Below are 17128 nucleotides of genomic sequence, written 5' to 3' on the forward strand. Positions count from 1 at the left end.
GTATGTGTGAACGATTTGGCCAATTAATTAAATTGTCATGCAATATAGTGTTATTTATTGAGAATAAGGTATTCATTTATTTACATACTACAAAAATTTGATAAGTGGGCTGTGGACGCAGGCGTAAATTATTTGATTTATGATTTATTTATTTTATCCATTGCGATTGCGATTTTTCTTTTATATATTGCATTAAACTTATAATCTAGTCAAACGGAAGCATTAACTAACTGTACATAAAAATAATATTAATGTTTTAAAGAAAAATGAAAAAAAAAAACTCAACTCAAGCTCTCAATATAGAATACAGTCTACAGAAAGCATAAGAGATAAATGATGTAACTTGGCACATTCATGGTTGGCCTTGCCCAAGCGAAAAAGTGGAACGGGCGGAGTTGAAGTCGAAGTATGTCTTCCTGTGCTATCTGAGTCCAAATAATTCAAAATCATCACTCGCGAGGGTAGCGTCATCAGGCATAGGTAGGATTCAGTTCCAAAGCCTCCTTGTAGATCATGTCCTTCATCTGCTCCTCTGTCAGCATTTGGTGCTCCAAATCGAAGGCAAATGGTGTGGAGCAAACCGGTTCATCGGCTATATCATGTAGTTTTGCAAGGTATGGATGTTCCAAGGCTTCTTCCACTGATATAAGATATGATCACATTTTAGTTCTTCATCAACTGAAACAAGGTCTAATGTGGGAATTGAACCACATAGGTCTAATGTGGGATACGAACAACATAGAGGAAATTATTACCTGTGATTCTGTTTGTTGGATTTATTGTCAGCATCTTGTTAACAAGATCAATAGCCAGAGGATTGACATGTGGGAAAACCTTAGCTAAGTCCTGACGGGAGTGGCATGGAAGCTGTCGGATGTACCTTCTTGCATCCTCGTTTCTTGTGAAATTGAGGTCAGAATCAGTAGGTGTGCCTAGAAGCTGCAAAACGGATCATCAAAACAGAGACGTTTAGTGCTAATGAAGCATTAAGAGTAATGGCAAGCAATGAAATCTATGCAGCAATCCCACAAAAAAGGCAATCTTTGAAACAGATAAATTTAGTTCTAGACAAATGAAACAATTTAGGGTAAAAAAACTAGGAAACTAAGCTAGCCCTTTTTAGGCATGGATCAAAATTTGAAATATTAGCTTCAAAACAGAGAAATTTAGTTCTGAGAGGCAAATCAAGCAATTCAAGATTAAGAATTTAGAAAACAAAGCCAAGTTTTGATCAAGAATGAAATTTCATTCACTTTTTGAATGATATGCTGCAATATGGATTTTGTGTAGCAACCGCACAAAAATAAGTAGCTCCAAAAATAACAGGCAACTTAAAATCTAGGAAACAAACACAAAAAGTAGCCCTTTTGCAGCATACATGAAGCTATAATTGGAAAATCCTGATTCTTTTAAGATTGGTAATGTATGTACCTTAATCAACAAGTGCATTTGATGCACATGATCTTTCCCAGCAAACAGCGGCTTTTTGTTGACAAGCTCCATGAAGATGCAACCAACTGACCAAACATCAATTGCAGCAGTGTACTCAGAGGAATTGAGCAACAGCTCGGGCGCCCTGTACCATCGCGTCACAACATACTCTGTCATAAAGTCGTTCTCAGTGCTAGTCCGCGCCAGCCCAAAGTCGCATATCTTGAGGTCACAGTTGGCATTGAGCAACAGATTGCTAGGCTTCAAATCTCTATGTATGACACCAGCAGAATGTATGTATTTCAGGCCTCTCAGAAGCTGATACAAGAAGTACTGCAAATGCAACCATTACCAAGCAAGAGTATTAGCATTAGGCAAAAATTGAATCAATCGAAGATGAGCAAAATTGTTACCTGACAGTGCTCCTCCGATAACCCCTGATTCGATCGGATTATTTGGTGAAGATCGGTATCCATGACCTCCATTGCTATATAAACATCGCTGAATTCCCTCCTTATTGGAGGAGGAATCACATCAGTTATAGCAATAACCTGTCGACATCCCTCAATCAATTTAGAAATTCACAAATTTATAGTCAATAATAAACTCTGCTTTCAGTTGAAAGTAGCAAAAGACACGGAGGGGATCGAATCATCGAAATACGAACATTTTCGTGATCCAAGTGACGAAGAAGCTTGATCTCTCTGAGAGTCCTCTTAGCATCCATATAGTTGTCGAAGGCATTCGCGATCTTCTTCACCGCCACCATCTCGTTCGTCTCCGAGTTCCTCACCGAGCTAATTAATTCACAGGAGAAGAAGAACAAAACTGATTAATTGACCGACGACAGAACTTAAACTACGTCGTATTTGTGTGTGGTGAAATTGTTACCAGACTATGCCGTAAGCTCCGCGGCCAATCGGCATGATCGGAGGGCGATACTTGGCGGTGACCTCGAAAGTGTTGCCGAAGATGTCGTACTGGATAAACTGCCCGCCATGCGTCGCCACCGCCGGAAAATCGGGGTACTGGCCGCCGGCGCCTCCCATGTCAGCCATATGCGATTACGCGGTGGTTGTGAGATGGAATACTACGAGAATCGTGGAAGATGAAGACACGTATGAATATTGGAGATGGATTGCATGTATATATATAATTGATATTTCCAGGAAGAAGAAGAAGGAGTTGAAGTTAAACAGAAGTCAGTGGATAAGTAGAAAGCGAGTAATGGCAATGGTAAGCCGTCAGTGATCGGACGCCTGTTATTTAGTCTTGGCTTTCAGATCTAACGCTCCAGATTTACTGTGGTGTTTCGTCAACGATTTGGGTTGGGTCCATTATTGAAGTACGCGGAACCGGAACTGTATTGCTTTTTGGTTTTTATTTTATAATATTCCTTATAATTTTTGGAATTTGATGATGGGTTGGAATTTGATACGTACTACTGCTATGTGAAAGTGAATTAAAACTGAGTTTCCACGTTTTTCAGAGGTTGGAACATGGAAATATCTTAGAAAAATCATGGAGTGTGAGCAAATCTAGTGCTTTTTCATTGTTGAGTCGTGGGATTTTAATTGGTGCTTGCACACGTGTTTATTTTCATCGTACATCAGTTTCGTATATCCTACATGAACTTATAAGAATCATTCCATTTGTTTTGCATAAATTTTAATTTCTTTGTGAATTGTGATGGTTGTAGAGAAAGCGAACTAAAAGATTACAAAAGATAAAAATGATTTAAAAAACAAGGTGGTTACAAAATGTTATTTATAAATGAATAGTTTGCATATGATGATTGGTATACTCAATTTTTTATTTGATACAAATGATTTTGTTATATTTCATTACTATTGACTATTGTCATGCAATAATGGAGCACTTCATTAATAAAACCTCGTTCAGCAAGTCAAAAAAATAAAATTTAGCTCGAAAGAACTAAATTCAGACACAAATCTAGTGTGTGTGTGTGTGTGTATACTACTGCTAACGGCTAAAATAAACTACTCTAAAAACTACTATATTAATTTGTTGCGAAATATGTGTGAATTAGTTAGGAAATCGTATGAATTCCAAAATCGAAAATTGTAACATTTGGATTATAACTCATGATAATGAAATCATTCAACAAAATGGCGAATAGACTGTATATCTCTTGATTGACTAATAATTCTTTCTAGTTTATGTTGTGCTTGAGGCAATTCAATTTAAATATATACTCTGATACGAGTATTAGGATTAGTATTAATTAGTTTAGATATATTAGGATTTGCATATCTTTTCTTTATATTTGTTTCTTGTTCCCTAAGCTAGTATTCTAGTATTATAAATAGGGCTAGGGTGTTATCACTTTATTCATTCAATCAATATATGAAATTATCATTCTTTTGGCTCAATTGAGTAGCAAACAAGAAACATCTCCTAAGGTTGCCGACGAGGCTGATCTCGCGCTCAACCGCCCCTTTTTGCCGTCCAAGTCACGACCCAACGTTGGGCGCTCGACAACGACGACATCTCGTTTCTTGATTTTGTGTGGAAATCGACGTTAAGGAGGACGGTCCTTAACAACTGGTGCTTTCATTGAGAGCTCAGCATCCTCCGTCTGCGTTCATCCATATCCCCAAATAAATCACCACCATTTCTACCGCAACCACGATTCAGTCCGTCAACATGTCATACGACTACGCCGGCTATCGCCGTCGTCAATACGACTTCCCTCAGGCCACACAGCCATTCCGTCCCTACCAGCAGGCCCAACCTCGCCGTGTAACCAGTTGGGACCCTCCGAGCAGCCGGGTGAAAGTACTCCGCCCGCCGTCGTGGCCTGATCCAGAATTACCCTACGTATCACACCACTTGGATCCACCTGATCATCGCCCACGACCGAGATACCAGGCCATCGGGTGCCGCGATCGCACGCAAGACGCTTGGCCCCGACACCGCGGTGGCTACGTCGAGGGGGGTGGCCGCCTATCTAATCGCGGAGATCATCACACCCAATTAGGGTTTGATCGCTACCCGACAACCGCAACGCAGCGGCACCGCCCAACGTGCTGGGACCCACCAGCGCAACAGCAAGACCACGGCTACCCGACCGTTGACCGGGCCCGACGCTCGGAGACGTGCTGGGACCGACCTCGCCCTCGGGAGGAGGTAAGAGCGCGAGTCCAGCCCGCCTCCCACCAGCCCCGCTACTTCACCGAAAAGCCAACGCGGGACCTGTACATTCAGCCCGCACGTGTGACCAGTCAAACTCCGGAGCAGCCACGCCTACCGCTAATACGGGTCTCCCAGGCGGAGAAGTCAGAACGGTCCAGGTTGGGTCTATGCTGGCACTGTCCCGAGAAATGGGTGATGGGACATGTGTGTAAACAACGCATTCTCTGTTATGCGGATGATGGGGAGGAGTTTGAGGAGAACATTCAAGATGAGAATTTTGCCGAAGAGAAAACTAATAGTACTCCCACGATAGGATTCGGTGATGATGTTCCCAATGACATTACCGATGTTCACAATGATGGCGCTCCTCTTGATGTTCCAAACAACGAGTCCCCTGGAGAGTTCGTCACGAACAAAGGGATTGTCATGAACGACAACAAGTCACTGCAAGTGCTCGTTGGGGTATATGATGAGAAGATTGGTGAAAAGGAGGAGACATTGCTAGAAGATAAAGAGGAGGATGGTTCTATTGGTGATTACACTGTTTTCCACGAAAGTGCTTGTGTCTATAAGGATTTGAATGTTGGTGATGTTACAAGTCTGAATCAACGATCAACATCGCTCGACGCCGATCCAAGGTTGATTCCTTTGCGAAATAACACGCCGTGTTTGAGCATTCATGACTGTGTGGCAGAACTTTCCATTTTAGCGTTGAATTTGGACGACCACATTAGTCTACCTTTGTTGATTTTTTATGGAGGTGAAGAAGGGAGACGTTCAGCTGTTCGATGTGTGTTTGATCCAGGAGGAGTTGCCACGCCGAAGCTTCTGATTTCAACTCTCCTTTTTGCTTCGTGGTTCCCACCTTGAGGACAAGGTGAATTTTAACCGTGGGGGAGTTGATACGAGTATTAGGATTAGTATTAATTAGTTTAGATATATTAGGATTTGCATATCTTTTCTTATATTTGTTTCTTGTTCCCTAAGCTAGTATTCTAGTATTATAAATAGGGCTAGGGTGTTATCACTTTATTCATTCAATCAATATATGAAATTATCATTCTTTTGGCTCAATTGAGTAGCAAACAAGAAACATCTCCTAAGGTTGCCGACGAGGCTGATCTCGCGCTCAACCGCCCCTTTTTGCCGTCCAAGTCACGACCCAACGCTGGGCGCTCGACAACGACGACATCTCGTTTCTTGATTTTGTGTGGAAATCGACGTTAAGGATTTAGGTCCTTAACATACTCCTATAAAGCAAATTAAAAAATTTAATGTCTGAACTGTTAAATACTCCATGTATATGGATTTGGATCCTCTACGGTGCACAGCACTGCTGTGCACCTAATAAAATAATTTTTTAATAATAAAAAAAAAATATTTTTTTAATGTGTTGTGAGGTGCACAGCAGTGCTGTGCACCGTAGAGGATCCAAATCCCCATGTATATATAGTACCATCCCGAGTTGAATTTCCTATATCAAGATTCTGTGGCATAGAAAGTATTTCGCGTGAAGACTTTGAATGATTCTTGCTAAATGATGGTTGTTTAAAATAGGGTTGTCATTGATCTTCTAATTTTTAAAACTGAAGTAACATTTTTATATTTGTTTCAATTATTCCACAGTAATTACAATTAAAACTATTAATTGTTCCACAATAGTTAAACATGTAGTAGTATAAAAAATGATGCTATACTATATTTGATTTATAAATTTAGTGGTGGTGGTTGCGTTTTCAACACAGCTGTGAGCCTGTGAGCAGTTAAGCTGGGTGGGTCAATATGAGCAACTTAGCATGTCAAGGTTGACTTCATGGAACAACTATTTCCTGTAGATATATCATATAATTTGATTTACAAATGCAGCAATCATTAAACATTAAAATATAGTACGTAATAATAATCTTTTAATACCTCACCGGATTGTATCCCGTCAGTTTATTTAATTTATTTGATCAGTTGAATAGTTCAATCGAGATACCTTTCGAATATAATATACTGTAATTTAAAACTATATAAATAGTCCCCCCAAATAAGCATCAACCTAATCATAGATTATTTGACGTCTATGATCCAAATATCTCCTACAAAATCCAAATCATAAAATGGAGTAGTAATTTAAAACTGGATCGATTCGTAACTCCAAGTATCACATTTCTGCAATATTCACGAATTTGAATCCAAATTAGTCATAAAATTTAAGATGAAATGTTTTTAACTTTTAATTTGAATTCTAGCTAGTTACGTGTGTTTGGGTCTTTGATTACCTTCATGGATATGGATGCTACATAGTCAAGCCCCCCCTCTCTTGCTTATTTCAATGGTCATTAAGAAATGGAGTATTTATGAGGAATGATCAGTTGTCAACCATTGAAATAATAATGTCAAAATTGTTATAATAATAATTGAACTTAAACTCTGAAAATCCCATGACCCAGTCTAAGTCTTAGATGTTGTCAAAGACTAGGATCGGATTATGTTTCACGCAGTTCCAGTCAAATTTATATATATGAGAGTACTTGTATACTTACTTTGGTTACCATTTAGAATGATTTTTCCTCTATGTTCATTATTTACCACTCCCTTGTCAAGGCCCAAATGCAAAACTAAACTATTAGGGCCGGTTTGTTAGAGTTGTCCACAATAGGTGAGCCGCGGCGGCCGTCGAGTCCTCGGCGGCGCCGCGGCTCCCTATTGGGGTGGACAAGGGCAACCAGGGCGGGGTGGGGTGGACGTCCAAGAGCTGAGTACTCGGCGAGGACGGGGCGGTGTGGTATGGGCCGCGGCGCTGACCACGGCGGTCTATTGCACGCCGGAGAAAGCCGCGGTGGTGACCGACGCTCGATTTTTTATTTTTTTTAAAAAAAAATTTAAAAAAATTATCTATAAAATATTTATTCCCAAATCATTTTTTTCATTACATTCCATTCTATTAATTTTTGTCCAATTAATTTTGTTCCAATTCAATTAAAATATACCAACAATTAATAAAATAATGTGATTTGTGACTGTGGACACGTCCACTATTAGGCTGGACAAGTTTTTGTGGCTGGTGGAAGAGTTTTTTGTGGTTGTACTTTGGGCGTTGTGGACACTCTTAGGGTCCATAGGACGAAGATAAGTTAAGTACTTAGGGCCCCACGTAATGTTAGTAACGGTAGGTTGTTACACGCTAATCATGATGACAAAATTGACTGTGCTTTGACTCTAGCATGATCCGATTGCAGTTGACTCTGCCTATATATAGGATAGTCACTCAATACATTTCAATGTATACTAATTTACGCACAACATACCCATTCTCTCTACATTATTCCTTATCGATCCCTATGTATTCGCCTCCTCCAGTTCGTCCTAGCCCCTTTTGTCATCGGTGCTGCTACAAACGAGTTGATTCGTCTTTGGAGACAACACGTCTAATTCGTGAGCACTAATATGACGTATCTCGTCTTGGGGGTTAAAGGGCACATCGACTTGGTTTTGCATTACGGTTCCAAAGTTTTTGTTTATGTAATTCAAATGGTCTACTTAAACAACATTGCTTTGAACTAGGTTTTAATCTAATACTAGTATCAACCCTGTGCGTTGCACGACTTGAATTGTCTTCAAACAAAATAAAAAATGACAATTAAGTAAATAAAATGATAAAAGATAAATTATATAGAGTTTGCAAATATAAATAAAATTATATAGAGTTTATAGATCACAATGTAAACCAATTACATTAATTACGAAGTAAATTTGATTTTGTTATTAATAGTTTCTAATAATGTTGGAAAATCAAAATAGCTTTCTGTATTGTCTTATAGATTATTTTTAATAACGTAAACAATTAAATATAATATATATGTTTGAAATGATTACACAACCATCAATCTCTTTAATTGCTAGTCAATTAACATTCAATAATTCTATTAACTAAAAAATCGTTGAGCAATAGCAACCAAGAAAATTGAAAAATAAATAAATACTTGATTAGAATGCAACCAAGAAATTAAAAATTCAAAAAAAATGAAATCCAAAATCGCCTATGCTCATGCACCTTTGCCTCATCGTCCACTGACTGGCCTCCATCTCCATCTATCTTCAATAGCATTCATTTTCCCCGCTCATTGTCTCCAACACTTTTATCGTCCAGTCATCTTCTCCATCAAGCCATTAGTCCTCATCTGTAGGTAAGATTTTCAAACAATTTTTAACTACAGACCTTATATTGCAATTTCAAGATATATCTGTGTTGGTGAACAATGAAATACAAATTTGCATTTACACGCAAAATATCATAACTATAAAAATTCACAAAATACTCACCAATTTCAAAATCAAAATATGGCCAGGGAAATGCTTCCATGATTTCTATAGTTGACTGATGACGCTATGGTAGTTGGAAATCACTAAGGAATGTGAATTCCATTTCACATGGTTTCAATTTTCTTCCTCTGAAAAAAATACAAACAACAAATATTAGTAACATAATAATCATACTAAAAGAGTGCGTAAAAATACAAACAATAAATATTAGTAACATAATAATCACACGAAAAGAGTGCGTAAAGTATATGAATATAAAAAAGTATAGCAAGAATCATACTACTAAAATCAAAATTTTCTTTTAGCATAAAATTCAGTTGAGTAAGTGAATTAGAAGTTAGCAATTGGCATATATTTATAGGCATAGCCATAGATTTGAATTGTATCCATTAATTATCTCTTGTGACGTTGCTAATGTTAAATGGTGTAATGTCAAAAATAAATTTTGCAACGATATAAAGAATTCATTTAAACGCTAAAAGCCTGATTTTGGCGTTGGATTTGTATATGACATTTAATAGTGATGCAAAAGTTATTGCGCTTATTTTCTGTAGTAATTGCCATATTATTTAGTGCAATTAGTCGTTTCCACAATTTTAATTTTGTGGCAGTTATATTTTTTAATGACTCCCTAATTAATTAAAAAAATTTAATTATTGTATAGCCGTTACATTTTTCAATGGCGGCCTGAATTAAATAATTTTAATTAGTGCATAATTGTTCAAAATGTTGATTGGCCATAAAATCTTTCAAAATACACGTAATGATAGCTAATGACAAGTTTGTTAGTACTTAATACAGCCCAATACTTATAAATATTTAAATTCATACCTAAAATTTATGAAAATTCTAAAGCATGTCAAAACTCGTCTTTTATATTAGCATAATTGTTCAAAATGTTGATTGGCCATAAAATCTTTCAAAATACACGTAATGATAGCTAATGACAAGTTTGTTAGTACTTAATACAACCCAATACTTATAAATATTTAAATTCATACCTAAAATTTATGAAAATTCTAAAGCATGTCAAAACTCGTCTTTTATATTAGTATAGACTAGTACTCTCTCCGTCCCATAAAAATATGGACATATGATATGGCACGAGAATTAAGACGAAATTGATAAAATAAGAGGGAGGAGGAGAAATGTAGTTAAAATAGTGTTAGTGGATAGTGAGACTTACATTAATAGGAGTATTAGTGTTTTGATGGTAGTTTAAGTTGTACATAACTTGATATATATGAGTAATAAATTGGAAATGCCTATATTTTAATAAGAATAACGGAAATGAAAAGTGCACATGCTTTTACAGGAACGAGAGGGTATATAATTTATTTTGTCCAACTAATCAAATTTGTAAAATTCACAAACTAATCTGTAAATTCGGAGGCTGTTTGCTGCCGGATGGGCCTCACTGCAAATGGGTTGGTCTAGTAAAGTGGTTTAGTGAAGCGTGGTTCTTACATGCATAAAATTATAAATGACTCAATGGGCTATTTAGCCTATTAGCATATCGAAGCCCAAATTCCCATTTTCAATTTTTTTTGCACATGAAATTCATTTCTTGCTTATCATTCACATTTTACTTTTTATTTATCTAATATTAATTGGAGATTAAATAATTTGTCTATACCGAGTTCATCGATTTTTGATGAAATATTCAAACTATTGGGAATGTCTTAATAACACAAGATGTAAACATTTTATCACTATATGCTAAATCATGTAAATTATAAGATGTGAATCGTATAGCAAGGAAAAAAAGTGTAAATAGTGTAGGTAAGCTAAGTTTCGAAAGTCACATATTTCACTTCAGCTTTTAAAGACGACCAGGTTGGGTCATTTAGGAGCTGCCAAAAATAGTCTAAACTCTAAATAAAGTTGTTCGTATTTTTATTTAAGTTTTTTTATTTGTTTGTTAGCCATTTCCAACAACTTGCATGATTAAGTATTTAATCTTCAGAAAATCCAATGCAAGGAGCAATGAGCCTCGTTTATTTTATTTTAAATTTAATAACTGTATACAAATATAAATATAGTCGTTGAGAAAATGAACTGAATTACGCAATCAGAGAAACGATGATGCAATAAAGTAATCGATATGGAATGCAATTGCATACATTTGCTATAATTTGAAGGTTGGCAACAACTAACTGAAGATTGGATAGATATTATTAAATTTAGGGATAACTGCCTTAAAAGTCATCAACTTTGTCCGAATTCCGATTTTTCTCACGATTTTTAAAATTGGCGTATAAAGTCACCAACTTTGCATTTTGTCGCCGATTTCCCATGATGGTTTTTTGGCGAAAGAGCGAGTTGACGTGTCGTATTTTATTGATGTGGCGTCTCGTGGCGGTGACATGGGCAACAATTACTGACTGTGCAACATAAAAAAAAAAACTTAAAAAACAAAATTAAAAACTCTCAAAATCATCCTCTCCCTCCAAAAAACTCCACCACACCACCCCTCCACCCTCTTCAAAGCCTCCGGCGAGGCCGCCGGCACCTATGGCTACGTCAACATCACCTCCGGCATCTCCGGCTACCCCCGCTGACTCCGATTTTGACCCTCCCATGGCCACATTCCTCAAATCCATCCACGAATCGCCCTACAACATCTCCTTCATCCAGATCAGCAACGTCCTCGCCTCGCCGGAGGCCGAGGCCCCGTCTCCGCCCCCACCGATCTCAACCTCCTCTCTCTCCTCGCCAAGCAAGGCCTCACCGTGTTCTGCCCCTCCGACGCCGCGATCAAGTCGTTCTCGGCGGCGTACAAAAACCTAACTGCCGCCGGGAAAAACTCGGTGCTGGAGCGGCGGATGGGTGTGTGTACCGCCTGCTTTTGAATATATTGATGAAAATCGAGTTCGGCTGAGGCGGTGGAGGAGTCATGTGTTCAGGAGGTGCTGCAACCTCAAATTTATCCACGTGAATTTCCGCCTCCGCCTCAGCCTCAGCCTCGTGTCTCTTTTGCCGGAGCTCATAGTTTTCTACACGAGGAGGCGGAGGAGACGTGTAGAAATTAAATTCAAAATCATCCATGAACCTGTTCCTGTTAGCACCTTCAATCTCCCAAACCGACTCCTGCCGCATATCAGGATAAGAGCTGCTGCTCCGCCGCAACCTACCGCCGCCGAAGTTGCTGTTGTACTCTCTCCGATCTGGAAAATCGATCCACGCCGGAACAGACTGGCTAGGCCTATGATCGCAAACATTAGCCGCGGCTGCAATTGGGCGATCGTCATCGTTGCGTCGGGCAAAGATTCCGCAGAGAACGGCGAACAGAACAAGCAAGATGTTGAGCGAATCCCAGCTCTTTTTAACCGAATTAGGCCTCAGGATTTGATTGGTGTGTGAGATGAATGGATGTATCACAAAAAAGAGAATGAGTAGGGCTATAATTGGAATGGTTAAGATGAGAGCCACCGGATTAAGGAGGGGGCGGCGGCGGGGCTGAAACCAGAAGGAGCCGGCGTTGGGTTCCATTGGAGTTGTGGTTGAAGGGTTGCTTTTCAGTGTCTATAAAAGCCTGGTTTGCTTTGGTAGACTGATGCGGACGCTGGCGACGGAGGGGGAGAAGAGGTTTGATTTCACGGTAGCGAACGACGACGACGAGGTGAGGATGACGGCGTCGCCGGGCTGGAAGGCGGAGGAGGTGAAAGCCCTGGCGGTGTGCCGGAGGAGCTTCGTAAAACGACGTCGTTTTAGGTGTTAGAAACGACTAGGGATGTCAATCGGGCCGGCCCACCGGGTTTCGGGCCAACCCTACTCGGGTTGCGGGTCAATCGGGTGCGGGCTAATCGGGTTGAGATTTTTTCGGGTTATAAAAGTTCAACCCTAACCCTAAACGCTCGGGTTTCGGGCTGGCCCGGCGGGTTAATCGGGTTGCTACCGATAAAATTAACATGCGATTAATCCAATAAATAATGACGAAAATTAGTTATATTTATAAAATATAAATATTTAGTTATGATAAATTTGAGATTTATACTTAAACTCAAACACAAACATGATCAAATACTAATATTTGAGATTTGTGTAAAATAAAACATAAATTTAAATATTTTAAAGCATGTTTTAAAACATGTTTATAAATTTAAATATTTATTAATGAATTAGAAGTTTCTAATTTATTTATTTATTTATTATTATATTAATAAAAATTTAATATATAATTTATATGTTTAATATAAAATTGGATGTTATTTTTTTAGTTATCTATATTATAAAAATAATCAATGAAATTGTCCAATTCGGAGTCAAACAAATAGAACAATAGAAATTTTATCGGGTTTTCGGGCCAGCCCATCGGGTTTTCGGGTCTGACCCTAACGGGTTGCGGGTTAATCGGGTGCGGGCTAATCGGGTTGTAATTTTATCGGGGTAGAAATTTTCAACCCTAACCCTATAAATTTGGCGGGTTATTCGGGTCAGCCCACGGGTTGCGGGCTGCATTGACATCCCTAGAAACGACGTCGTTTTACGATTTTCCGATGCCATCCACGTCAACATTCAGGCATGCCACATAGGACACTCAGTTGCCGGAAAACACAGGGTCGGGTCAATTTAGGAGATACCAGTGACCCGACAAAGTTGGTGACTTTAAATGCCAGTTTTAAAGGTCGTGGGAAAAATCGGAATTTGGGCAAAGTTAGTGACTTTTAAGGCAGTTATCCCTTAAATTTATTATATTTTGAGAGAAATATATTTTTAAGTTTATGGATATTGCGCTAATATCATTTGTGGTTCATATCTTTATTAAATATCATCAGTCATCTTTCACATTTTTTATAATGTTGACTTTTTAAACTTTTCATATTTTTGGACCTAAAAGGCATTTTTATACTTTTACATATTAAGACAACTGTATTTAATTTATAAACTTTGCTATAATATCATTTGCAACTCTATTCTTTAAAAGTATCATTACACAACTTTAAACTTTAATATATATCATTGCAAAAACTTTTGTATTCTTTAGATTTTTAGACAAATATAATTTTCAACATTAAAGGCTATTTTTCAAATTTATTTACTTTATCTTCTCTTTTATTAACTACTAGTGTCACCCCCGTGCGATGCACGGCTCAATATATTTTCTTTCCAATTGTAGTATATAATATCAAATTATTATGCATCATAAATATGAAATGAAAATTCATATATTATTAATAATCTATAAATATTAATTTAAATCTTTTAAATATAAAGACAAAACCGGCAAACATACATAAACAGCAGTATAATTAAGAAAAGAGTAAAGACCAAAATTGATTTTAACGGGCAACGTTTTTTATCCTGATTTTGACCAAATTAAACCGTTAATTATGATTAATTAACTCCTTAATTCATCACCATATTTCTCATCTAAATAATGATCTCTAAGGTAAGTTATCTTATCTTGCTTCACATATTCACCTCATACAATTAGTTCCCTATACGAACTTGGGAAAAAATATCTGATGCTTATATTATGCAATCATTATCGATTTTTAATAATCAAACATACCAAACTTCTCATGTCTGTATAAATTCTTAGATTCAAATAATGATTAGGAATATAACAATGATCTTCCCCTTAACATCGAAAATAAAGACTTAGTCCTCATTTCTTCGTATTTGTGCATTTACTGACATTTCTGTAAAAGTAAAACTAATTTTTCTTAAGTCATACGGATTAATAGCCTCAAATCTCCAAACTCTCACCATATGATTAATGTTTACTTTTCCAAACCAAGAGGTTGTGGATTCCTATTGATGTGTGGAATTATTACTTTATGAAGCTTCCTCAAGGCAAATTTTTTGCATATATGCAATTTTGTTTAAAACAATTATTAAAGATTGTACTGGTGAGACAATTCCTAGTCGAGCTTCATTTCATTGCAATATAGTGACCCTATACAATAAAAAACCTAAACCCTGAAACCTAAATTCTAAACCCTTAACTTTAAAATATACTCATCATGACCAACAAATGAACCAAATATCAATAAAAATCTTCCTCCGTCCTAGTTCAATTTTACTTTGTTGATCACTCATTCTATTTTGGGGGTTTTAGATCTGTATTCAATACCTTAGACTGAGTCGGCCTACTTAATAATCCGTACTGGTAGTAGTGGTTTTTTTTTACCTGAAGCTTGACTGTAAATTGTAATTGAATAATTGTCTTAAATAAATTGACCATTATCAATTTTTAATGTTTACAATCCCCAACTTTGTAGCATATGGAATGTAAAATAATTAAGATATTGTTTATCAAAAACTATAATTTAAGATTGCACTGGTGAGACACTTCCTAGTCGAGCTTCATTTCATTGCAATATAGTGACCCTATACTATAAAAACCTAAACCCTGTACAGTATTAGTATATTAAAATTAAAAATTCTCCATCTTACATGTGTTAAACACCGAATATTTTCTTTAATACTGGAATATTTGCACTTAAAAATTTATGGATTATATGGATTGTGGAATGCAGCAGCTCTAGAATTCACCACAATATATAAAAAAAATGCATTCCGTTTTCTTTTTCTCTAATGGGTTTACTTCATTTATTATTAAATCATAGTATTTATTTGACGCCATAAATAACCATGAAAATTCAAAAAGAAATTGAACAATAAATTGCCAATCAATCAACAATTTACCCATTAAATAGACTTATTTATCTAAATTTCAAACTACAAATTAAATGATAGTTAATCTCATCAATCCCATAAATTAATTAAGATTAATCTCATTAATTGTCAATCAATAAAATATTAACAGCCACCATATCTTAATCATTTATTTATTCAATGGCTCGAAATATAGCACATAGAGATATATGTAAACGACATTGATAGGGCTGTAATAAATAAATAATGAAAAAATCGCTACCAAATCTGAATCGTTTAATATGTACTTTTTAAATAAATACATAAAAATTTAAATATTAAAAAGGAAGAAAAATATGTTAAAAACGTGTACCGTAAATCGTAATTATCAAAATGGCTCATATCAAAGGCCCACTTTAATCTAGTAAAGTTTAAATAAACATAGTGTTACTAATATTTACTATAATGCGCTGATTATTATTCTTCACTCCGCTTTTACACCGCCCCCTTCACTCATTCATGGAAGATGACTGTTGCTTCTCACCATACAATCGCGTGCTTTTTTCGTTGTTGATTTTCAATGGAGATTTTTCGGTTAGTAGGTAGTTATTTGGATGTTGTCAGGGGCGCCTCCATCCTCTTCATGCTTCATCTTCTGGTAAGCACTCCATCTTCTTCAGAGTAGCGTCGATATTCATTGTTCTCTAACGACGCTTTATAGAATATTCACTGTCAACTCGTCAGGAATTTAGGTGCGATAGCGGAGGTGGCTCAGAGAATGAAAAATAAGTATATACATGCCCGTTTATATATGATTGGGTGGTGCTATGAATGAATTTAATTAAAAGACTCTTTGTTTCAAATTCTCAACTCTTTATTTTCATATTTATTGTTATAATTGAAAACGGCTAAATTGAATAAATGATTTTAAATTAATAGACAAGTGTAACTGCTCTCATTTTTTATTTCATATTATTACATTCAATGACTTTGAACATTTTATAATCATGTACACTAAATTCTTCAATATTCATCACATTCAATTGAAATTGTGAAATCACCGATTGAAATGTATAAATAATCATATTGAACACTCAATTTTTAAATACTCATCACATTCAATTAAAGATGTGAAACTGACAGTTGAAATGTACAAATCCATAAACAATAATCAGTTTTAATTAAATTATGTATGATTGAATGGAGGCAAAATATTAGATTTTTCTAAACGGTTGGGAGTTATTTTTTGAATCATTTCACACCTTCCATTGAATACAATATTATAACTATTAGTAACAGTTACCACACGTTCTTGGCTCCATGCACATCTATAAATAATTCAGAAATTATGGTAATAATTATAGTAATATCTGTGTCAATTATAAGGCTGAATGATACATATATGAAGAAATGAACACAATTATTATTAACACAATTCTAGCAGTTACAAATTTTTTAATAGTGTAACTGGCAAGGCTAAAATTATTTTAAAGCTTCATGGCCTGCAGCAACAAAATTTGGAAGGCAACGTCTATATTATAGTAGGTTTTATTCTTAAATGGCAAGATTATGACATCAGAAATTATAGCTTTAAGCTTAAAAGCTTATTCTATAAATACCCCTAAAA

At 36.4% G+C, this 17128-nt stretch overlaps 2 protein-coding genes across 2 annotated transcripts; both read right to left on the reverse strand.

The window, feature by feature from the left end:
* Positions 1-218: 218 nt before the first annotated feature.
* Positions 219-2611, reverse strand: LOC121811031 (mitogen-activated protein kinase 3-like). Its single transcript, XM_042211784.1, has 6 exons — positions 2323-2611; positions 2099-2228; positions 1845-1982; positions 1432-1764; positions 756-939; positions 219-640 (listed from the first exon to the last, which is right to left on the reverse strand). The coding sequence occupies exons 1-6, from the start codon at positions 2487-2489 to the stop codon at positions 471-473; spliced, it is 1122 nt and encodes a 373-aa protein (XP_042067718.1). The 5' UTR covers positions 2490-2611; the 3' UTR covers positions 219-470.
* Positions 2612-11655: 9044 nt separating this feature from the next.
* LOC121810352 lies at positions 11656-12390 on the reverse strand. The gene has a single exon (XM_042211144.1). It carries the CDS (start codon positions 12388-12390, stop codon positions 11656-11658), a length of 735 nt encoding a protein of 244 aa, XP_042067078.1.
* Between the last annotated feature and the right edge of the window lie 4738 nt (positions 12391-17128).

The sequence above is a fragment of the Salvia splendens genome, chromosome 7, assembly GCF_004379255.2.
Source record: "Salvia splendens isolate huo1 chromosome 7, SspV2, whole genome shotgun sequence".
Taxonomy (NCBI): Eukaryota; Viridiplantae; Streptophyta; class Magnoliopsida; order Lamiales; family Lamiaceae; genus Salvia; species Salvia splendens.